Source organism: Mirounga leonina, unplaced genomic scaffold, assembly GCF_011800145.1.
Source record: "Mirounga leonina isolate KUSES-001 unplaced genomic scaffold, KU_Mleo_1.0 Mir_174, whole genome shotgun sequence".
Taxonomy (NCBI): Eukaryota; Metazoa; Chordata; class Mammalia; order Carnivora; family Phocidae; genus Mirounga; species Mirounga leonina.
In genome coordinates this window covers 76344896-76367872 of record NW_023270451.1, presented here as the reverse complement: position 1 = coordinate 76367872, position 22977 = coordinate 76344896, and the positions used below count along the sequence as shown (strand labels likewise).

The window sequence follows — 22977 nt, the reverse complement described above, 5'->3', positions numbered from 1 at the left end:
CAGGCCGCCCAATTTCCTTTGGACCCGCTGTTTTTTGAGGTCCCAGGATCTCTTACACACTTGGCCAACCGCTCTCAGCCCAGACTGTAACTCTCAAAATCAGCGCAATGGCAGAGGGCCGTGGGACTGGGACAAAGAAGAGGAAGGAGTCAGGCGGGGCTCTGGGTTCTCCCTTCTGCCTCTACTTGCAGTTCTTTCTCGGTAACCCCGCGGGCAGGCCCTCCTCCGCTCCTTTCCCCGCAGCCCTGGGGAAGCCTAAGGGGGCGTGGCCAACAGAATCCCGGCCGCAGCCAATCCCAGCGGGGTCCTTCGGGTGGGCGGGGGCAGAGGGGCGTAGCCTGAAAACTTCCGCGACCGGGCTGGACCAATCCCGACCCGGGAGGTGAAGCCGACTCCATACCTGGGCCCAGGTGCGCTCGCTTGGCATCTCTCGGTCGCTCCGCTCCCCGGATGCAGCGGGCCCAGGCGGCGTCCGGAGGAGACCCACCCGGGGCCGAGTTCCCAATGGAGCCCTTGGGGAGCCAGGGCGCGGGGCCAGAGCAGCCGCAGGTGCCCGTAGAGGAGCGACGGCTCGAGAGTCCCGAGAGCAGCCCGAGTCTGGCCCGCGCCGTAAAGGAAGCGGCGGGCGCAGGCCAGGACCTCTCGGGCGGGAAGAAGCTGCCCCCGCCTCGCCCGGCGCTCCTGCGGCTCCCGGCCCCCAGCCTGGGCTACGGCGCCTTCCGCCGCCAGGCCTCCGCCGGCTCCGAGCCGCCGTCGCCCGGCCCCACCGCGGCCGAGCAGCCCCGGGCCGGCGAGGCGCCGGGGGCCGAGCTGGCGCCCGGGGAGCCGCCGCAGGGCACCTGGGCCCCGGTGGAACTGCAGGTGGACGTGCGCGTCAAGTCCGTGGGCGTGGCGGGTGGCAGTCGCGCGCCCTCGCCGGCGCCGTCCCCGCGCTTCCTCACCGTGCCGGTGCCCGAGTCCCCGGCCTTCTCCCGCCACGCCTTTCCCGCCCTCCCGCTCCTGCAGCGGCCCCCCGCCCGGCCGGAGCGCGGCCTTGACGCCGAGGGCCGGGCGAGCCCCGCCGACGGGCGCTCGGAGCCCCCGGGCTCCCCCACGTGCCGCGGCCGCTGCGGGGAGCTGGGGCTGGAGAAGGAGGAGGACGCCGCGCTGCTGCACCGCGCCGAGACGGGCGGCGACGACGACAAGCTGCCCCGGGCCATAAAGCTCATAGGTAAGCCCGCGCGGCCGGGGAGGGGACGCCGCCGCCTGAGCGCAACACCCCCTCCCCCCAGCCGCCCCGCTGCCCCGGTCCCACCTGTCCTGCCCCGCCTCGGATCGGTCACAGTCGGGGCTAGGTAACTGGACTGCATTTGTTTGCCGTGAAAGAGTAAAACCTTTCCACCACCGCTCCGCCTCCCCACCGCTAGAACTTGCACATTACCTCGTCGTGTGCGCGGCGTGGTTGGGAAGTAGAGGTGGGACGACTTCCAGGAGAGGGGAAGCCTGCCAGGATCGCCTGACGGTGCCGGCGAGAACCGGGTCCCCCGACCCAGGCTCCCTCCCTCTTTCCCTCCACGTATGTTGAGGAGCATTTGGCCCCAAACACTCCCCCATTCCGCAGCTACTGCGTGGGGACTAGGCACCAGACTGCTGGGGGCGGTGTGTGGGGGAGGGGGTCCGTTTGAGGGATGGGGTGCTTGTCAGGGGACAAGAAGGAGGCTGGAGGGGCGCCTGGGTGGCTCATTCGGTTATGACTCTGACTCTTGATTTCAGCTCAGGTCTTGATCTCAGGGTGGTGAGATTGAGCCCCTCCCGAGCTCTGTGAGGGGCGTGGAGACTGCTTAGGATTCTTTCTCCCTCTCCCTCTGCCCCCCCACCTTAAAAAAAAAAAAAAAAGATATAAACAATCCTGGACAAGGAGCCAGGAGGGAGTGGTTGGTGAGCTTGGGGGCCTGGGAAAGCTTCCTGGAGTAAGCGTTGAAAAGTGAGTAGGATTTGGGGGTGGCAAAGGCCCCTTCTAACTGGAAAGTTGGGGAGGCAGAGTGCCAACAGCTTGGCCAGGGGAGAGGAAGACCAGGCCAGCTAGACAGGCCTCAAAGCCCCAGGGTCTCTGCCACATCTTGGTCTTGGGTAGAGTTCAGGGACACAAATCACTCGGGCTTTTGCAGAGTTTGGTGTGAGCACATTTTCTGAATGATGGTATATTGTCTTTTTTTTTTTAGACTGGGGAGGGGCAGAGGGAGAGGGAGAGAGAATCTTAAGCAGGCTCCAGGCACAGTGTGGAGCCCCACACGGGGCTCCATCTCACAACCTTGAGATCATGACCTGAGCCAAAATCAAGAGTCGGCTGCTTAACCCACTGAGCCACCCAGGCGCCCCAAAGATGTATTTCCTATCCTATCACTGCTGTAACAAATTGCCACAAACTTAGTGGTTTAAAACAACCCAAATTTATTACCTTACTGTTCTGTGGGTCAGAAGTCTGATGTGGGCTCACTGGTCTAAAGCCAAGCTGTCAACAGCACTGTGTTCCTTCCTGGGGGCTCTAGGGGAGATTCTGTTTCCTTGCCTTTTGTAGCTAGAGGATGCTGCATTCCTTAGTTCATGCCCCTCGGAATATTCCAAGCCAGCAAGCAATGTTTGGCTGATTCCTTCTGCTGCCCTCTCTGACTCTTGTTCTGCCTCCCTCTTGTTTCTAAGGACCCTTGTGTTTACGTTGGGCCTAACCAGAAAATCTAGGAAAATCTCCTCATCTTAAAGTCAACTGATAAGCAACCTTAATTCCAACCAAAACCTTAAGTGCTCTTTGCCATGTAACCTAACTTATTCACAGGTTCCAGGGATTAAGACATGGGCGTCTTTGGGGTGGGGGTGGGGGGCATTATTCTCTCTACCACAATGGGTCTACAGCTTTTTGTCAGATTAATTAAAGGGTCTAAGACTAAAAAAAATATAAATACAGGTCACCCTGGGATGGAGCCAGGAAGGGTCTGGGCAGGGAGGACTCAAGCTGAGAGTGAGAACAGAGGCTGGGGGAGGAGGTGTCTTTTGGAGGAGGTGGGGTGGCCTAGGAACTCCAGAGTAGTTAGAATTTTGATGGGATGGGTAGGAAGAATGTACTCAGTGCTGGGTGCCTGGAGGAAATGGGGCCCTGAAGGGTGATGCCCAGTACGGTCAGGCCCAGCTGGAGGAGCAGGGGCATTTGTAATAACTTTACCTGAAAAAAATGACACAAACGCGGACCCTCATTGGCGTGAGCCCTCTGAGTCAGTCCTATGCTGGGCTTTGTATTTGGAAGTTTTCTTTTTTTTTTTTTAAGATTCCCCCCCGCCGCCCCCCCAAATTGAATAACCTTTAAGTCCCACAAAACCTGGTTCCACCCCAGGCCACCAGATCTGACTAGGAGGAAGCAAACAGTGTTTCAGCTGCGGGTAGGAAATGTGGCAAATTAAGATGGACTCACAGTTCAAGAGTAAACAGACTGTAACGTCAGAGATGTCATTCCGAGATTGGGAAGGGAAATCGGGTGGAAGCTAGAGAGTGGGGCTGAAGGGAAGGTGCTGGAAAGAAAGGGAATGTGTGTTATTATTGCCATGTGGGACTGGGTGTGTTTGCAGACAGAATTCAACGTAAGGGCGTCCAGAATTGGAAGTGAGGTAAAGATGGGTTTAGAGGGGACTTTAGCTTTATGTGTGTTTTCATTTTTTTGTAAGGAGAATGTTTTGGGTTACCTGTGTAATTAGGAATTGCTTTGGAGGGGCACCTGGGTGGCTCAGCTGGTTATGGGTGTGCCTTTCGCTCAGGTCATGACCTCACGGTCCTGGGATCTAGCCCCGCAATCATCGGGCTCCCTGCTTAGCAGGGAGTCTGCTTTTCCCTCTCCCTCTGTCTCTTCCCTCCCCCATGCCACCTCAGTCTCCCTCTCTCTCTCAAATAAATAGATAAAATCTTAAAAAAAAAGGGGGGGGGGAATTGCTTTGGAAAGGGGGTAGGTAGGCAGGACTTCCTTTGTCTGGAAGTTTGGGAGGACGCTGGCTCTGCAGGAGGCCATTCCCAAGGTCAGCCGTGCAGCCCTGAGTAGAAGGTATGTGGGCCTGTGTAACCTGCTCTATTTCTTTTATGCGTTCTTTTCTGAAAGGCCAGAGCGTGCAGTCGCGGTAGTTACATTGACGGAGGTGATTGGTAGATTTTTCCTTTTCTTCTCCAGGCTTTTTAGTTCTGCTTTTATTTTAAGACTCTCCATTTATATGTATCTTTTATTCCAAGCTTATTCAAATCACTTTTTTTTGGTAACAGCTTCATCGAGTTATAACAGCTTCATCAAGTTCTAATTCATATAACCGCACACTCCAGCCACTTCAAGCATACAATCCAGTGGTCTTTAGTACATTCCCAGAGGTGCACAACCATCACCACAGTTGGTTTTAGCATATTTTCAACACCCTAAAAAGAAATGCTGTGTCTTTTAGCTGTCAACCCCCAGGCTCCCCCAGGCCACCACTGATCCACTTTCTGTCCCTGTGGGTTTGCCTATTCCAGACATTTCATAAATGGACTCATATAATATGAGTCCTTCTGGGACAAGCTTCTTTCACTTAGCAGCATAAAGCTCTCCGTGTTCAGCCACTGTCCAACACACACCAGCACTTCCTACCTTTTTTGGCTGAATATTCTGCTGTGTGGATATACTACATTTTGTTTATCCATTTATCAGTTGATGAAAATTTGGGTCAAATCCCTTTAAGAAGCAGATTATGTAATTAAAAAAAAAGCAAACTCCAAAAAGGTCACAGATGGAATGTGACTCTTCGTATATTGGTGTAACACACTGCCCTTTTCAGTCTTTGAAGCAAGTGTTTTTTTCCTAATGGAAATGGGAAATCAAGGACTTCAAAAGTGCTTTTAAAGTTGAGTTATGATTGAAAACGTGTTTTATGAAAAGCCTTGGAAATGTTTCCCAACTTTCTATGTGTATGTGTTGTGTGCATTCATATGGAGGTATATACGGATATGCATGTGGTTTTAAAAACGGAATTAGTCTTTTCAAAATACTAAAATATTTGCTGGAGAATTAACCTCTGCTGTTTCAGGTTTTGGCAAAAATATGATAGTTGAATTCTTGGGACCCTTATGCTGGATATGTGGCATTCCCAGCCCTCGGCCCCAAGATATTGGCAGGTCCTCCAGCCCCTGGCAGCCAAGTGTCTGGGAAGTTTATTTTTTAAATTTTTTAAAAAAGATTTCATTTATTTACTTGAGAGAGAGAGCACAAGCCAGGAGGAGTGGCAGAGGGAGAGGGAGAGGGAGAAGCAGGCTCTCCGCTGAGCAGGGAGCCTGATGTGGGACTCGATCCCAGGACCCCGGGATCATGACCTGAGTCGAAGGCAGACACTTAACCGACTGAGCCACCCAGGTGCCCCCGGGAAGTTTAAATTGAACCCACATCTAAAGAGAGGCCTCTTTTGCGTTAATTGATTTCATGTTTCTGTGTCCGGGCAGAGATCAAATTCAGGAGTGCTCAGTTATTTTAGATGTTTCCGGGTGGAAAGCTGCTTACAACTGCCAATGGCCGTGATTAACCATTTACTGTGTTTTCTTCTCCCCGTTTTCCCCTCTGGCCTCCCCGGTCACTCCGTCACCAGGGCAGCATCTGACATTCGAACCCGTTCTCTCTCCCTGAGCCTCTGCCGCCGCCTTTCTTCCTGCCCGGCTCAGTCTTGCGAGTTCCTTTCCCCCCTGAAGCCTCCCTCCAGCTATTGGGTCCCCCGGGGCCTTGAGCTGCTGGTGGCTCACGTCTGTGTCCTGCTCTCCCGCCTGCAAAGCACACCCTGCACGGTGCTTCACTATCGGCCTCCGGTGACCTGGAGAGATAGAAGAGGCAGGTGATTGCACTGTCAGAATGGGAAAACACCTTGAGGCGCCTGGGTGGCTCAGTCGTTAAGCGTCTGCCTTCGGCTCAGGTCATGATCCCAGGGTGCTGGGATCGAGCCCCGCATCGGGCTCCCTGCTCCGCGGGAAGCCTGCTTCTCCCTCTCCCACTCTCCCTGCTTGTGTTCCCTCTCTCGCTGTGTCTCTCTCTGTCAAATAAATAAAATCTTAAAAAAAAAAAAAAAAAGGAAAACACCAAAAACACGTGGGGGGCTTGTGGAGGCCAGACTTGAACCCAGATCTGTTGAAGTTGAAATGGAATCCGCATCCCTCTCTTATTTGGAGGGGTAGCTCCTGGTACCCTTAGCTCTGTGAGCGCAGAGGTCTGGCCCTATTCTTGGTGGTATTTGTGCCGTGTCTCATGCACATTCAGTGCTCAGCAAATGGTTGTCAGCCAGTCATCTGTTCTCTTTCTTGAACGAACTCTTAGGTCTTCTAGTAATTTAAGAAGCAGAATATCTTCTAGCATTTTTCTCCCAAATAGGAAGTTCTAACCTAAATTGAGTGTTTTTTTGTGGTGTCCTGGGCCAAGGGGGTGGGGTGCTGGTGTGTGAGTCAGTGTGGTTCCGAGTTGGGTGTGGTTTGGATTGGCTCCTTCTAACCCATCTCTCCTGGTTGTCCCCTTCCCCAGGGCTGCCTATGTACATGAAGTCCCTGCGCTGGGCCCTGGCGGTCATGGCTGTGTTTCTGGCTGTGTCCGCAGTCGCCATCGTGGCTCTGGCTTCTAGAGCAGGTATGGTGCCTCCTCCCGGTCCCCTCTCCTGCTCTGTCCACCACCAGGGCATCTAGTCCTCACAGCAGCTTTGTGAGAATTAGAAGAAGACATCCCCACTGGGCAGATGCCGCGTGAAGACACTGGGCTTGTTGAGCAGAGAGAGGGACAAAGAGCTCCTGCCTCCCACTGGACACAGCCTGTGCTCTAACAAGCAGGGGGTTGACAGCTCCCACCTGGGGGCGCTCTGTGCACCACGCAAACTCTACAGCCAGCCCGGGCCCTGCCCATCCTGCTTGCCATCTCAAGGCTTGCCAGTTCCACGCTCCAGATTTGCCCCCTCACTCAAAACGGTGGCTAGATTTTGATTTTTTTGTTTATTTATTCATTATTCTTTTTTTAGAGATTTTTATTTATTTGAGAGAGAGAGAACCAGAGAGAGAACACAAGCAGGGGGAGCAGCAGAGGGAGAGGGAGAAGCGGGCTCCCCACTGAGCAGGGAGCCCAATGCGGGGCTTGATCCCAGGATCCTGGGATCATGACCTGAGCTGAAGGCAGATGCCTAACGACTGAGCCACCCAGGCGCCCTAGATTTTGATTTTTTTTTTTAACATGCATACATTCAGTTCCTTTTTTTTTTTTTCATTCAGTTCTTTATAGTGGTCTCTGTGCTTGCAGGGATCAGGTGCCGGCCGTGCCCCCAGGGCTGGATGTGGTCCGAGGAGCACTGCTACTACGTCTCTACCGAAGCTCAGGCCTGGGAGGCCAGCCAGGCGTTCTGCTCAGCTCACCAGGCTACCCTCCCGCTGCTGAGCCACACCCAGGTGAGAAGGAGGCGGTCGGTGGGCTGTGGAAGGATGTAGGTATCATTACAGATCACAGATTCCTAGCAAAGATCTAGTCCATCTCTACATTACAGAGAAAATCACCAAAGCCTGGGGAAATAACGTGACATGCAGGAGGACCAGACATCAGGGTTCCAAGGTCTTCAACTTACCCTTCATTCTAAGTGGAGGCGGAGCTGGGAAGAGGGGAGCAGGGATGCTCTGGCCAAGCAGTTAACCGTGAGCGTTCCTTCCCTCAGTGATTCCATAAGTATTTGTCGAGCACCTACACTGTGTTTGGCACTGGGGATTCTAGGATGACCCAGAACAACCAGCCCCCACCTTTACACGGCTAACAGAGCAGTGAGTGTGGCAGATGTTAATCAAGTAACCACAGATATAGGTGTTTAATCACTATATTGATCTGTCCTGTGGAGGGAAGGTGCACAGTGCTCAAGGTATATGTTGTCTTGGAATCTTGCCTCCATTGCTTTTGCCTCTTTCCTATGTGGGGTCCCTGTTTCCTTGATCTCAAGACTTTTTCTTGGTTTATAGCCTTTTCTTGGTGGAGTACATACGCTGTAAATTTCCTGGAAAAAAAGTGCATGCCTGGTAAATTTCTTGAGACCTGTCATGTCTGAAGATACCTTTTATTCTAACCTTATTTGACTGACAGCTTGGCTCGGTACAGAATTCTAAGGTGGAAACAGTTGTCCCCCAGAATTGTGCTGCTTTTGCTCTGTTACCTTCCAATGTTCAGTCTTACCATTTAATAAGTCTGATTTCTGATCCTTTTATGTGACTCCCCCACCCCCCAAATTTCAGGGCCTTTATTTTTGTTCTCCCTCTGTCCTGAAACTGAACAGTCCTATCCCTTTGTCGGTGTTTTTCTTCATTTTTATTTCTATTGCCTTATTTGTAATTTTGAGAACTCTTTTTTGGTTCTTCAAATGTCCTTTTTTTATGGTGTCCTATTTGTTTCAAGGATGCAGTATCTTCTCTTATCTCATTATAAATATTTATTTATTTGAGAGAGAGAGAACAAGAGCATATGCACACAGAGCGAGAAGGAGAAGCAGACTTCCTGCTGAGCAGGGAGCCCGACGTGGGACTTGATCCCAGGACCGGTCCTGGGATCATGACCTGAGCCGAAGGCACGCACTTAACCCATGGAACCACCCAGGCGCCCCTCTCTTATCTCATTATAGATAATAGTTATATCTAACTTTGTTTTTGAAATTTGTTCTGCTCCCTGTATCATGTCTGTTTTTTCTGCAAGTACCTTTTATTCTATGTACTGAGTTGTGGGGTTTTTTTTTTTTTGTCTTTTCATGTTAGAAAATTTCCTAAAATGTCTGATGATCCTCAGCTGTCATAATTAAGAGTAAGGCACTAAAGAACAGATTGGAAGCTCTGTGTCAGGGTGGAGGTGAGGGGATGCAATGGACTTTTTTAGAGGCAGGCTTTGCAATGGGGACATCAGGCTGGGGCTCAACTTTTCTTTTTTTTTTTTTTTTTTTTTTAAGTGAATGCTGGGATGGCAGCATTCCAGGAGCAGTGGGGAAAGGGAACCAAGGTTTCACTTGTAAGAACGTAGCACTTAATCCCTCCCCTTTTCTAGCGTAAGTACCTCCAACCCTCAGCCAGACCTGGTGCTCTGGATCCCCTGGCCCCCTATAGTTTATTTCTCAAAGTTCTACTGGTGATCTGCTGTATTGGGAGGGGAGAGTGGATTTTGTGGGAAGGGGTAGGAGCGAGGCATTCACTGCTTCTTTTTAGGACTATTTTTTTTTTTTTAAGATTTTATTTATTTATTTGACAGAGGGAGACACAGCAAGAGAGGAAATACAAGGAGGGGGAGTGGGAGAGGGAGAAGCAGGCTTCCTGCGGAGCAGGGAGCCCGATGCAGGGCTTGATCCCAGGACCCTGAGATCATGACCTGAGCCAAAGGCAGATGCTTAACGACTGAGCCACCCAGGCGCCCTCTTTTTAGGACTTTTAACCAGAACTTTTTCTCCAGGCCCCTCTTCCTGTACCTTGGCCTCCAGAAGGACCTATTGCCTCTAATCTTTGAGCATTTGGGGGCTTCTCAATTCCAACTGGCGTCTTTCTCACCTTCCTCTCACTCAACCTTTTCCTTGAAAAACCACAGAGCTTTCTTGGGTCTGCTCAGCCGATTACAGCTGTCCAGCTACCCAAGTTTTGTTGACATTTCTCATGTGCTGTCATCTCCCGCTCTTATCTCTTATTTTCCCCTTCTGTTATCATTTCAGAAAATTCCTTTCTATTCCTTTTTTTTTTTTTTTTTTAAGATTTTATTTATTTGACAGAGAGAGACACAGTGAGAGAGGGAACACAAGCAGGGGGAGCAGGAGAGGGAGAAGCAGGCTTCCCGCTGAGCAGGGAGCCCGATGCAGGGCTCGATCCCAGGACCCTGGGATCATGACCTGAGCCGAAGGCAGACGCTTAACGACTGAGCCACCCAGGCGCCCTCTATTCCTATTTTATTAAGAGTTTTAAACCTGAATGAGTTTCACTTCATTGGATGCTTTTTTGTGTGTCTATTGAGATGATATCTTTTTGTTTATTCCCTGAATCTCTTTGTATATGAATTACATTGTTGTTTGTTTTTTGTTTTGTTTTGTTTTTAATATTCTAGGCCTCTTGAGATAGTTAGCCATGATTTTTTCTTCCCCAGGACTTCTGGATTTGACTTGTTAATATTTTACTTAAGATTTCTCATATGTGACCTTTTGTTTTCTTGAACTGTTCCTGCCCAGTCCTGACCCCAAAGCTATTCTGCACCGTACAACAGGGAAGGGGGTCCCTGCCTTTCTCTTTCTCTCTGGGAGTTTCCTGGAGGTGGACATAAAACTGCTGGAGAAAATACAGTGGGTTATTTTATCCACCAGGAATAACACTTAAAGTTTCAAAAAACATGGAGAAATGAAAAAGATACAATGTAGATGGGAAAACACCAAATCTGGGATCTCAGTATGGTAAAAAGATAGATGCAAAGAAAAAACACAGAAAGGAAATATGTATACTCCTTATTCTAATCGTGGTTACCACTGGGGGCAAGATTACGAGTGATTTTTTTCTTCTTCTTCTTCCTTAAAGTTTTATTTTTTTTTAAATTTTCTAAACGTTCTGCTAATAATGTGGGCTATGTATAATAGGGAGGAAATGCCAGGGGGACAGTAGCCTATGAAGAAGATCAGTATATAAAGGTTTTGCCAGGGGCCTGGGCCAGGCCCAGAGTTCTTATATTTGTCAGATAAGAATAGGCTGTGCTGAGGAACCTTCCCTTGTGGCATCTGCAAAATGAAGGCCAGCGGGAACGGGAACGGAGGTGGGTCCCTGGACAGTGGTGGAGCTGGGGGAGGGGGCCGAGCCTGCCAGGGACCCACCGAGCCCAGCACGTGTCCTCCGAAAGCCTGCCTCTGCCCCTGCCGCCTCTGAGTACACAGGTTCAGTTCAGCATGACCTCAGCCCTCTGAGCAAAAACCTCCCTGTGGCTGGTGTGTCCTCCAAGGGGGAGATGAGCTTACACCATCCAAACTACAAGCTTGGGATAAAGAATTCTTGTAGAACTAAGCATACAGGGTCAATTATTTGAAACATAAGTAAGTATAGAAAAGTCTGGGTAAGCTCCTTGCAAAAGGACTGAGAATTTGGGTCCCAGGCAGTTAAATTCTGGACTATGATGGCTGGGGAGCTCTGGGATCCTTCTGAGCTCTGGACGAGGGCCAGAAGCTCCAGGAGGCACTGGGACGGGGGGGGGAGAGGCTAGCTGGAGACAGGCTGGCAGAGGCAGTGGGCAAAGGCCAGGCCCCCGGAGCTGGGACGCACACACCCAGGGACATACTGTGGCACCAGCTGTATGCAGAGCTCGGAGAAGCAGGTCTCATCCTCCCCAAGAGCTCGGTTTGCTCACAGTGAGAGAAGAGGAAGAAAGTTTAAGCGCCGTCTGCGCCCTTGGTTTCAGCACAGCTGTGTTTCCTAGGGTGCAGGGAGCGCCCAGGACGCGCACGGACTGTCAGCCACACAGGCTGACTGCAGAAAGGTGGAAAAAACACGAAGAAATTAACTAATCGGAGCATTTGAAATGTACAGGGTGAGGCTGGTGGCGTGGGGGCGGGGGTGAGTGCACACCAGTTCTCCCCCGAGGGAGATGGGAAGGTTCTGGGTGCGGACGGCCTTGATGGTCACACAGCAGTGTGGATGACCCCAGTGCCACCAACCTGGACACTTGAAAATGGTGAAAACGCTAAATTCCGTGATACGTGATGCGATTTTACCACAACTTTTAAAAAAGAAATGCCTGAGGGCAGAGCAGGTAATTTACCTCCGTTTTAAGATGCCAAATGTGGGATTTCAAGTACATTCCGCTCGGGCTCCCGTCCCCACGCGGCCCGACGTTTGGTGGCGAAGTTGGAGGAGCACCCGCGGGAGGCCATGGAGGCCCCGGGACTGCGGCGGCGGCACAACGGCGCAGTTCTGTGAACCACAGCTGGTTCGCGAGTTTCTGGAATTTGCGTCTCTGGATGATGCTTTGCCCACACCATCATTTCTGCTAGCGGTGAGAGCAAGTGAACGGAGTCGGAGCTGCGAGGAAGGAAGGGTGGAAAGGAGTGAGTGGGCAGGGACAGGCCACGCCGCTGTCGTGGGAGCCCCGGAGGTGGAAGCGAGGGACAGCCGGGTGGCCTGGGGCCAGGACTGAGGGCAGGGGCCCCTCGGCAGTGCTGGGAACATCAGACGAGGTCCCCTGTGTCGGGGGCCGCGTTTGCACACCACCCGGCCGAGCGTGGACTCTGTGCCCTTGGCTTTGTACAGCTCCCCTCGGGCCTCCGTACGGACGGGCCCCCCGTTTCAGAGGCCCATACTGAAGCTCTGTAAGTTTGGGTACTTGCCTAAGGTCCCATACACGGAATTTGAATAGGGGGTGTCCCGACCCCGGGAGAAGCCCCATGCCTCGGTGTGCCTCCCCGAACCGGCCGCCGCCTCGCCACAGCTCCCTGCCCAGCCCTGCTGGCGGGCCCCAGCCCGGGCTCCGGCCGACGTGCGGCTGTGTGTGTGCCTTCCCCGTCCTCGCCGCGGTCACCGTCCCAGGTCGGAAAGCGACCAGCCGTGCACCAAGCTCTGCAGTCCTGCTCCGGCGGCCCGGGGGCGGGAGCTCACCTTGGAGGGGGTGGGCGTGTGGTGTCCCTATGGGAAGTGACCTTTACGCTGAGACCCGGAGGACCACTCGGAGGGGCACCAAGGGGACGGTCATTACTCTCGTGCTTACTTTCTAATAACCAGGGTTAAAGACGGAGCTTTTGGCTTCCTCAACTTAGACAAGTTTTCTAGGGAAGAGCTGGGCATACATTAAACTCCCATAGGACAGTCTCCTCCTAATTTCCCCTCATGAATAGAGGCTTCTGGATGTTGTGAGCAACGTGTATTCCTGGTGCGGTCTGCCTTTCTTCACTCAGCGTGATTTCGTAATGACATTTTCCACGTACTTGGCATCTTGAGCAACGTTGTAATTTTCCATCATGTTGATATCCCATAATGTGCCCAGTTGTTTCCTGATTGCTGAGCCTTTGGGTAGTTTCCATTTTCTCTCTCTAAGTAACACTGTGTTACCTTTGGGTCGTTCATTTTCTCCCCTTCATGTTCTTGGATTTATTCTCCAAAGTGGAATCACTCATCGGAGTGGTGGGAAGGATGGGACTGTTCATGTGACGTGGCAGCAAGTTAGGTTCTGGAACTGCGCTCGCTTTGCGGCCTCCTGCCTGGACTTACAACATTCAAGCATCTTCTTCCAAGCTAACACCATTTTTAAATACCATTTTTTCCTTTAATTAGCTGCTAAAAACAAGATGACGCCAAGGACAAATATGTAAGAGAAAGGTCATCTCTAACAGTTCTCCAACGTACTTGTGGTTCTTGTTGTTCCTTGTATGTCTGCATTCTCGTGCCAACACATTTTGTCATTACCATAATCCTGCCACGACTCGGAGTCAGCGTTTATACTCACGGTAACCCCTGATGTCCTATAACTTGCCTCTCATGGCTCCACGGTCTTTGTACTTGTCTTTCTTAAAAACGTTCTTTTTTTTTTTGAAAGATTTTATTTATTTGACAGACAGAGACACAGCGAGAGAGGGAACACAAGTAGGGGGAGTGGGAGAGGGAGAAGCAGGCTTCCCGCTGAGCAGGGAGCCCGATGCTGGGCTCGATCCCAGGACCCTGGGATCATGACCTGAGCCGAAGGCAGACGATTAACGACTGAGCCACCAGGCGCCCCTAAAAATGTTCTTTTTTTTTTTTTTTTTTTAAAGATTTTTTATTTATTTATCTGAGAGAGAGAATGGGAGACAGAGAGCATTAGAGGGGGAGGATCAGAGGGAGAAGCAGGCTCCCCGCCGAGCAGGGAGCCCGATGCGGGACTCGATCCCGGGACTCCAGGATCATGACCTGAGCTGAAGGCAGTCGCTTAACCGACTGAGCCACCCAGGCGCCCCTAAAAATGTTCTTAATAATGTGCTGAGCGGATGCGACGTAACTGAGAAGCGCCCCGCTGGCCCCCTGCTCCCAGCCGCATCAGCCCTGGCCCTCGCCTCTTTGCTACCTGGATGTGCTTTCTCCCCTCAGTACCCATCTTGCGCTGCCCGGTGGGGACCGGCGTTAACATGCTCTCTCCCCTTGAGGCTGAGGTGGGCACCCCCCATTTCCGGTCCCCATTGTCTGCCGACCAGCAAGCATCCAATACAGCTTTCCAATTCCTGGTGTTTGGGGAGAGCTGGGTGGAGCTGGGTCTGTTCTCTTGGTGAGCTGGGAACTTGCTGGGGGTACTACGGGGAGGGGGGGGCACAGAAGCCCCAGGGGAGCCTTACTAGTGTCGGAAGAAGGGTGACCAGCTGCTTTTCTCCTTCAGGACTTCCTGAGCAGATACCCAGTCACCAAGTACTCCTGGGTGGCGGCCCGGCGAGGCCCCCAGGGCTGGCACTGGATCGACGGGGCCCCACTATCGCCCCCGCTGTGAGTGACCATGGGCCTGGGTGGGTGGCTTCTCTGTCCCCAGTATGACCAGAATGACATCACAGTAGATGCCAAAGAGGGGTTGGGGCCTTCCCCTCTGCTGGCACCTCCCCCACTGCTGATCTGGATCCACCATCTGTCTGTTCCCAGATTCAGCCCCTTGTTCCACCACCAGCCTCGGGTACCTCTTGGGAGACACCCTACCCTCCTTGCCCCACCTGGCTTGGAGCCTTAGTGTCCTTTAGTCCTGGTCACCCCATCCCTTGTTTGGGTCTCCAGAGCATTCACCCAAGCAGGATCGTCACCCTGTTCTGTAGATAAGGGGTGCTGCACAGAGGGGTTTGGGTGGTTCTCTGGAGCTATGGGGCATCCTCGTGACTCCCACCCCAGGGCCCTTTCCAGACTCCCCTGCCCTGTGCAGTGATCAAGCCATGCCCATCAGCAGCAGGCACACAGGCCAGCAGGGGCCATCATCCTGAGCTCTGTCCCCTCTTCTCACCCTCCCCAGGCTCCCGGAGGAAGCGGAGGACCAGACGGAGCTCAAGTGTGGGGGCCTGGAGGGAGGCAAGCTGGTAGCTTTGGACTGTGCCTCTCCAAGACCATGGGTCTGCGCCAAGGGGACCAAGTGACTTGGGTTCCGCCCGTCCTGAGACTTGGGGGCATGCAGTGCCCCCAGGGGAAGCCAGGTTGCTAGCTGTCGCAGCCTCTTCCCTGGACCCAGACTTCGGGGTCTCCCTGCTCTGTGCTCAGGGGGCCCTTTCTGAGCCAACCAGGGACTGGACTTCCGGCTCAGGCAGGTCACGTCCAAGGGCGAGGAGGCTTTCTGTGGCCCTTCCAGCTTCTGAAGCGGTTCCCTTGGAATGGTTTCTCTAGCATTTTTGAGCCTAGGTTTCTCCCTCATTAAAATGGCCATTTCCCATCCTCTCCGTCACCTGCTTAATCACACCTGCACACCCCCTCAGTCTTGGAGGACCCGAGGCCTTAGCGATCCCAGTGCTGCCCGGCGGGTCTCACCTGAGCGCAGGGCCTGAGCCTCCGCTGGGATGCCGCCTCCAGGCGGCTGGGCGCGTGGCCGACACCGTTGACCAACAGCGTCTGGAGGACAGACAGCAAGTGAGGAGTGGTCGCCCCTGGAGGAGGGAAGAGGAGGGTTTCCTTCCCGGCCCCGAGCTGGCAGAGGGTAAGGTTTGCGGTGTGCGGTGCTGGCGGGACTTCTGAGCAGCTGATGCCCGAGGTGGGAAGATGCAGAGGATGGGACCCCTTGCCCCCCGGCCCGGGCAGGAGAACCAGGGAGCTGCAAGGCGTGGGGGTCCAAGTGAGGAAGGAAATAAGAATTGTGGGGAGATTCGAGGCAGCTCTTCCACCGGCAAGTGTGGGGACACCAGCCTGAAGATGTCTGTGTTGGGGGGCAGGGAGGGGCCTTCAGGTGAGAGGGAGTGGCCACAGGGGGGCGGCCGGAGGACTGGTTTAGTCCCTGCAGCCTGTCCAGACCTCTCTCCCAGTGACCGGAGACAGTACCTGCATCTTATCTTGGTGCCAAATCCTCGACCCAACTGTCCTGGGCCAACCGACCTTCCTCTTTGGGGGGCAGGCCATGCATTCAGCTTCCTCTCAAGCAGAAACCTTTACTGGTCCATTCACACCAACAGTTGGTACAGAATGCACAGGCTGGCTGGCAGAAAGGGGTGGGGTCCTAAGAGTGCACTTGACAAGCAATAAAAATCTTAGAGGCACTCTGGTGTTTCTCATGGCTTTCTTCAACCACAATTTAACTCCGGAGCTTGGTAACAGGTTCCATTCACACCTCAGAGCGCTACTCAGCAAGGTCCTGAGCCTGGCTCTCTGGCTGCTCCCAGCTCAAGGCCAGGGACCACAGGTGGGGGGCACCCGGGGCACAAGTGGCCAGGGTGGGGCAGTTGGTGCCACAGCCTGGAAGTCCTAAAGTTTTTAAAGTTTCACCTGGTGAGGAAGGGGAAGGAGAGTGAACTTTGGATCTACTTGTCCTAAGAAGCTACTAGTTCCTGTCCAAAATAGGCAGACCAAGAAATAGCAGTGTAAGCATATTATTTAGAAATTTGGAGGGGTGCCTGGGTGGCTCAGTAGCTGAGCATCCGACTCTTGGTTTTGGCTCAGGTCATGATCTCCGGGTCGTGAGATCGAGCCCTGCCTCGGGCTCCGCGCTCATTGTGGAGATTCTCTCTCCCTCTTCCTCTGCCCTTCCCCTCCCCCGCTCAAATAAATAAATAAAATCTTAAAAAAAAAATATGAAAAAAATACTAGAAGAAATGGCAAAAATAATTTAAAGTGGTTGCCTTCAAACTAATTGATGTGACAGAAGTGAGAATGTGGTTATGTGGGGAAAGATGAACTGAGAAGGGTCCCCAGTGGATATTCTACGGTGCTGGAAGTGGTCTGGGTCTTGATTTGAACAGGGTCAGGTGGACACATACATAAACATTCATCAAGCTGTACACTTAAAAAATTTCAGCGTCCCCAGAAGGAATAAGATTAGAGAGGGACCAATGTTGTTTTTTAAATATGCATACTTTAGTATTACTAAAGCCATATTTATGGGGTTTTTTGTTTGTTTTAAGAGCCCGTATTTATGTACTACTATGATTAAAAGAGGAATTAGACTTTTTAAAAAGGTCCACAAGATTCTGACGCACAGCCCAGCTTGAGAATTGCTGGCTTCTGAAGTGGGTCCTGTGGCGGCCCCTGCTTACAGCCCGTCATTACTTCCTTCGCTGAAAGGCCTTCTCACAGGTTCCAGCCTGGCCGTCAGAGTGCATCTTTCCCTTTCTGCAAAACAGGCTGGGGAGCTTACGCAGCAGGTTGGTCTGCATGGAATTCCTCCTGAGATACTGCTCTAGTCTCTTTTCCCACCAGGCACCACCAGCTGCTGGTGTGCGAGAGCCATATGTCATCATGGCGCTGCCCCCAGCACTGGCTGGGGTCACGGAGCTGTGGGGACCAGCCACTGGCACGGGTGGGTCCAGCAGCCTCTGGGGTCCATTCAGATGGCTGGCCAGTGGTGGAAGAGCCGCCAGTGTCTGGCATATTTGACTCCTCCTCCACCCCGTCCTGAGATTCTGATTCAGTAGGGCAGATTTCTACCAGCTTTCCTGGTGATGCTGAAGCAGATAATCCAGAAACCACATTTTGAGAAACCCTGTCTAAAAGAGCCCATGGGGGTGGGGGGGAAGAGATGTAAATAGATTTTAATCAACTTTATTGAGGTACAGTTTGATCAAAAGAAAATGTACCTATCTCGGGAGTACTTTGCAACAAACATAGCTGCCTTTGTCACCACTGCCAAGCGAGATAGAGAATATGTCCCACAGGCCCCAGAAAGTTCCCTCATGTCCCTTTGCAGCCAATCCTCCCTGACCTCCAGTCCCAGGTGAATCTATGTTCTGTCTCTACAGGTGAGTTGAACTTGTTCTAGGATTTCATAGAAAAAAGGCATATAGTATGTACTCTTGCTTTCTCAGGCTCGCTCGCGTTGCTGCACGGGTCCATAGCTGTTTGCTCTGCAGGGGTGGACCCCACTTTCTCTCTGCTCGGGTTGGTGATCTCACAGTCGTCTCCAGGTTTTGGCTGTTATGAATACAGCTGCTCTGAACATTCGCATACAAGTCTTTGGAGGTAGGTTTTCCTTTCTCTTGGTACCCAAGAGGAGGATTACTGGGTTGTACGGTAAGGATGTGTGCGTAAGAAACTGCCAGATTGTTTCCCAAAGTAGCTGGACCATTTTATAATCCCTGCACCAACACAATCTGAGTTCTCGCCATTCCCCATCTTCATCAGCCCCGATGTTGCCAGTCTTCTTCGCTGTGACCATTCTCATGGGTGTGAAGTGCTAGCTCGGTGTGGTTTCTGTTTGCATTTGTTTTCATCCAGTGTCATCGACACACACGTTACATCAGTTTCAGAGCCCTACAGTGATACCACAAGTCTGTAATTACATTGGCCTTTTCTGGATGCCTGATGTTGAGGTTCTTTTCATGTGCTCATTGGCCATTCCTCTGTTTTCTTTCGTGATTCTCATACTGATGGTGAGAGACCATGTTTGGAAAAACCTTGCCTGAAGGACAGAGCAAGGTTTATTTTTTATTTATTTTTTAAAGATTTTATTTATTTGAGAGAGTGCGCATGAGCAGGGGGAGGGAGGGGCAGGAGGAGAAGCAGGCTTCCCGCTGAGCAGGGAGCCCGATGTGGAGCTCAATCCCAGGACCCCGGGATCATGACCTGAGCCAAAGGCAGACACCCGACCGAGCCACCCAGGCGCATTCCCCCAACAGAGCATTTTTAAAGTGATGATTTACATGGAAAATCTAAAGATCTCCCTCAAGTTTGTGAAAACTTTCAAAATGGAGCATTGAAAAAAGATAGGATGAACTCCTATATGCCCTCTACCTAGATCTAACAAAGTAACATTTTGCCACATTTACGCTTTATGTGTGTGTGTGTGTGTGTGTATAAATTTGCTGAACCATTTGAAAATAAGTTGTAGACTTCAAGACTTCACCCCTATATGCTTCAGCATGCATCTCCTAAAAAGAGTGGTCTTTTTCTACGTAATTGTAATTCCACCATTATTACACTTAATCAAATTAACGTTAAGTTCGCATTCAATCCATGTTCCAATATTCCTGGTTGTTCCACTGATGTATTTTAAACAAAGATCCAGTCAGGGTCTCAGCACTGTTATTGGTCCCTTTAATCTCTTTAAACCTAGAACTTGTTTTCTGAAACACTGAGTTTTTGGACAGACAAGGCCAGTTGTCTTGTAGAGGGACAAATATTCTGGATTTCTCTCGTTTCCAGTAAGCTGCAGGAGTTAGGCTTAGATTCACTATAAACATTTTCGACACAGGAATATGTTGTGACACTGGGTACTTCTTAATTTATCACTCGATAGATTTTTTAACACTGATTTCAAGCAATTTGTACCAAAATTTTCTCAAAAAATTCAGGGTACTAAATTCATGTATCCCAACTTGGATACATACGGGCTTGTCATCGGTTATTCTCAGCTTTAGAAGCAGTATCAAAGTAAAACGAGACTATGAGAAGGGTTTTAGAAAGGGTACAGTCCTATGCCTAGTGCTGTATATGATTCCACCTTCGTTCATTTGGGCCTTTTCTGCTCCTTCCTGGGATGTCTGTTCATCCCCTCTTGCCTCTCCCAGCCCAGGACATACCTGTTATGTTAGGCCAGGAAGAGCCTCAGGCTCACCAACACAAAGGTATACACTTTGTTGTGACTTTAAATAGGCTCCACACCCAGCATCGAGCCTGACACGGGGCTTGACCTCACAACCCTGAGATCAAGACCCGAACTAAGATCAGGGGTCGGACGCCTAACCTACTGAGCCATCCAGGTGCCTCCCTTGTGACTTTGATTAGTCACTTGGCATGGCTGAGTTTCCCACCCTGTAAAATGGGTATGGTGATAGGATAAAGTGATGTGTGAATCCACTGAAATCATATTGGTTAATGAGGCACTTCATTCATTCCACGTCTATTGCACATCGGCTGTGTCTCTGTACCAGGCTCCTGGGAGGATGCAGAAAGCAAGGTCTATTCTCTGCCCCAGCATTTGGTCTGGCTGCCAACACCACGGAGTGTGTTCAAGCAAAGGAATCAGTGGGGACACTGGGGTTGTCTCTCCTTCATCTGCTGCACACTCCTGCCCCCTCCACTGTGGAGCACCCATGTGGTCTGGCAGTGACCCCAGTTTGGCAGTGGGGGTGCTTGGGGCGGGGGGGAATTTGGGAGGCACCTGACACACCTAACCAATCCTGCCAACCTTGCAGTTCCAGACTCCTGGCCAGTGTTGGGTTCCAGAGCCCAGGCCTAAGCCAGTCAGGGATGTCCTTCTCTGCTCACTTTAGTTCCCAGATGAGAACACAACCCAGTCTGGGTCACAGAGATGGGAGGAAAAAGTCTGCCCAAGGCTTCTGGGAAAAGATGCCTTGCTCTTTGAGACCCAAAATGGAATGGTTTCTCTTTATCTGGATATAAGGCTTAGGCGCTAACCTACGTATGGAGCTGTCACATGGAACTCAATCACAGGGACCAGTAGAGACCACCGTTTAAGCCCATTTGAGTTACAGGCAGTCAATAGTATCCAGCTACAGAAGCGCACTGATTGGGGACCTTGAGAGCCGCTCTTCCAAAGCAGTACTGGAGCAGATTCTGGAGAAGCTTTTGGCTTCTCCTGTGTGGCCTTGCCTTGCTGGGTCCTTGACGGAGAGCCCAGTTCTGTGAGGCTGAGTGCCTTGCTCTCAGCCTAAGTCCTGCTACGGTAGCCATGAGTTTGGCCTGATCTCCATATGTACTTGTAGACCCAGAACATCTGACATCCGTTTTGGCTGGTGCCAGTACCCCACAAGGCCCTCCTCACCTGAGGCCCCTGCACCCCACTGCTGGTGGGCCCTGCCTGGTTGGCTCCCCCTGCCTGGCCCCTGTCATGAAAACCCTGTTCACTCGGCCCTCTCCTGCCTTTCCTAACTCCCCTGAAGCTGGGTTTTGTTTTCAAATTAGAACAAGCAATGGAAAGGAAAACAGAGGGCAACTTTGTATTGCCTTACTCATACTCTGGGACATTCTAAATATCATCAGTAGTCAAAGTATAATAAAATCATAATGTAAACAGCTTTGTTTTTTTTCCGATGGGAAAAACAGACAAGAATGTTTTTCAAAATATTTATATTTTGATAAAGAAAAGTAAACCTTAGTTTTAGAGTTATCAGAGGAGTAAGAAAGTCTTCCTTGAAAAAAAACAAGTCTACTTAGAAATGGAGAGTTTTTCCCTCAAGTTTCAGCTTTGGGGGAAATGGTTGATGACAGTAGAACACAGGCCTCAACAAAGGAAACACTCAGCAGGATGTCCTTAGAGGACCAACGGCTTTTGCAAATGTGACTAAACGGATACTCTCTACTCCAGTCACCAGATAACACGACAGCGCCGAGAACTGTAGGAGAAAGCTCCGGAGGCGTGCTGAGAACACTGACGCCATCTTTGGCCCTCCATCTTGCGCCCCCCTCTGGCGCACAGGTGGCACCACTCAGGTAACTACCCGGGGACCTCGCCAGCATGCTCCTCGCTCCATAAAAGCTGGGGATGAAGGTCTGGATAGCGGTGGGGAGTATGGTGCACGGTCCGCTGCACTCCCTCCTGTCCGTGTCAGTAAGTTACCCTGCGTAAAACTCGGTGGCTGGCTTCGTTTTTCGGTCTAAAAGTGCCTGCTGAGGCTGGAGGATATGTTAGTGACCCTCCTCCACGTTTAAACAATTGGTGTAGTCAGCAGGATACTGAAGACAAAACAAGCTTGGGTAAAGGGTCCGTGCTGGGGGGAGAGCCGGGGGTCTTTGGGGAGCAGTGGGAGGGGGACAGGCAGGGGGTTGGAGGAGGGGCCGCTGCTGGTTCAAAATGCCAAGCTGGCCCCCCATGACCATGTGGGGAGACTTGGCCAGGTCTTTGGAGCATTTCAGACCAGTGCGTGAGTACGGGGACGCCTTAAAAACGCCCGAGGAGTTGTTAGGTGTGCTACGTGAGATGGTGGGGAAGCAGAAGGGCTGGGAAGGGGTGGCAGGCCCGGTGTTAAACTGCGGGATCCTGGGGGAGACGGCAGTCTGTTAAATGGGTTTGCCATGTAAAAAAAGGCCCGAGTCACCGCTCAGCCAGCCTGGCACACGGATTACATGCCTCAGGCATGGCTGAGGATTGCAGGCACTTAGCTAATTTGATTGATTGGATAAATGCTAGCATTAAGATAACCCAGCCTCTATAGAAGAACTACGAGAAATTACACGTGAACTGGGAATGCAACATGCCATTTACACCCAGCGTTCAGAGGCCCAGGGAAGAATTCTCCTCTGGTGGGGAGAACTGTGTCTTCCGGTCAGCCCCAGGGGCATGGTACCCGACTTCAGTGCGTGTCCTGGCCGCTAGGGTTAATCAGAGCATTTCTCCAGTAGTTTCATGGTGACTGACTTAAGTGAAACTGAAAGAATCCCTCATAAAGGAAATAGAGTGAAAACAGAAGGACCCTGCCCACGACGAAATGGCGGAGAGGGGTGCCACCAAGGTTACTTGTGAACACGTGTGGCAGGATCTAATATCCCAAGAGAAAATACAACCCAATTCAGTTTTGCTAAGCCTACGGAAGGCGTTGCCTAAGGGAAAGTAGTTTACTCCCTAGAAGGAAGGCTCAGAGAAGCCAGGTGTGTTACAAACGGCTCCTCTCCTAACCCTCTATCCCTAGAGACTAGGGTTAGGCCGGCGTTGTCCTCCAGTTCCTGCAGGAGGTGTCGGCCAGAGGCCTCAGGTTGAATGAACCATTTATTGGTCTCACACTAACAGACAATAATAGACAATGTGGCTGAATACCCACTGATCTATGGAAACCCCTCGAAATTGTGGGGAGAAATAAAGGCGACTGAGGGTTATGAGGGACTAATTATTACGGTCCAATTAGTCTCGATCTACAAGAT

At 51.6% G+C, this 22977-nt stretch overlaps 1 protein-coding gene across 1 annotated transcript; it reads left to right on the top strand.

The window, feature by feature from the left end:
- The first annotated feature begins 437 nt into the window (after positions 1 to 437).
- Positions 438 to 15144, top strand: KLRG2 (killer cell lectin like receptor G2). Its single transcript, XM_035021212.1, has 5 exons — positions 438 to 1210; positions 6539 to 6640; positions 7298 to 7443; positions 14369 to 14472; positions 14981 to 15144. The coding sequence occupies exons 1-5, from the start codon at positions 451 to 453 to the stop codon at positions 15099 to 15101; spliced, it is 1233 nt and encodes a 410-aa protein (XP_034877103.1). The 5' UTR covers positions 438 to 450; the 3' UTR covers positions 15102 to 15144.
- The last annotated feature ends 7833 nt before the right edge of the window (positions 15145 to 22977 follow it).

What these genes read in the sequence shown, in the direction of transcription:
- KLRG2 (XM_035021212.1), top strand. Translation starts at nt 451, where the DNA reads ATGCAGCGGGCCCAGGCGGCGTCCGGAGGAGACCCACCCGGGGCCGAG. An exon ending in GGCTCTGGCTTCTAGAGCAG is followed by an intron (nt 6,641 to 7,297) that starts GTATGGTGCCTC and finishes CTGTGCTTGCAG; the next exon opens with GGATCAGGTGCCGGCCGTGC. An exon ending in CGCTGCTGAGCCACACCCAG is followed by an intron (nt 7,444 to 14,368) that starts GTGAGAAGGAGG and finishes TTTCTCCTTCAG; the next exon opens with GACTTCCTGAGCAGATACCC.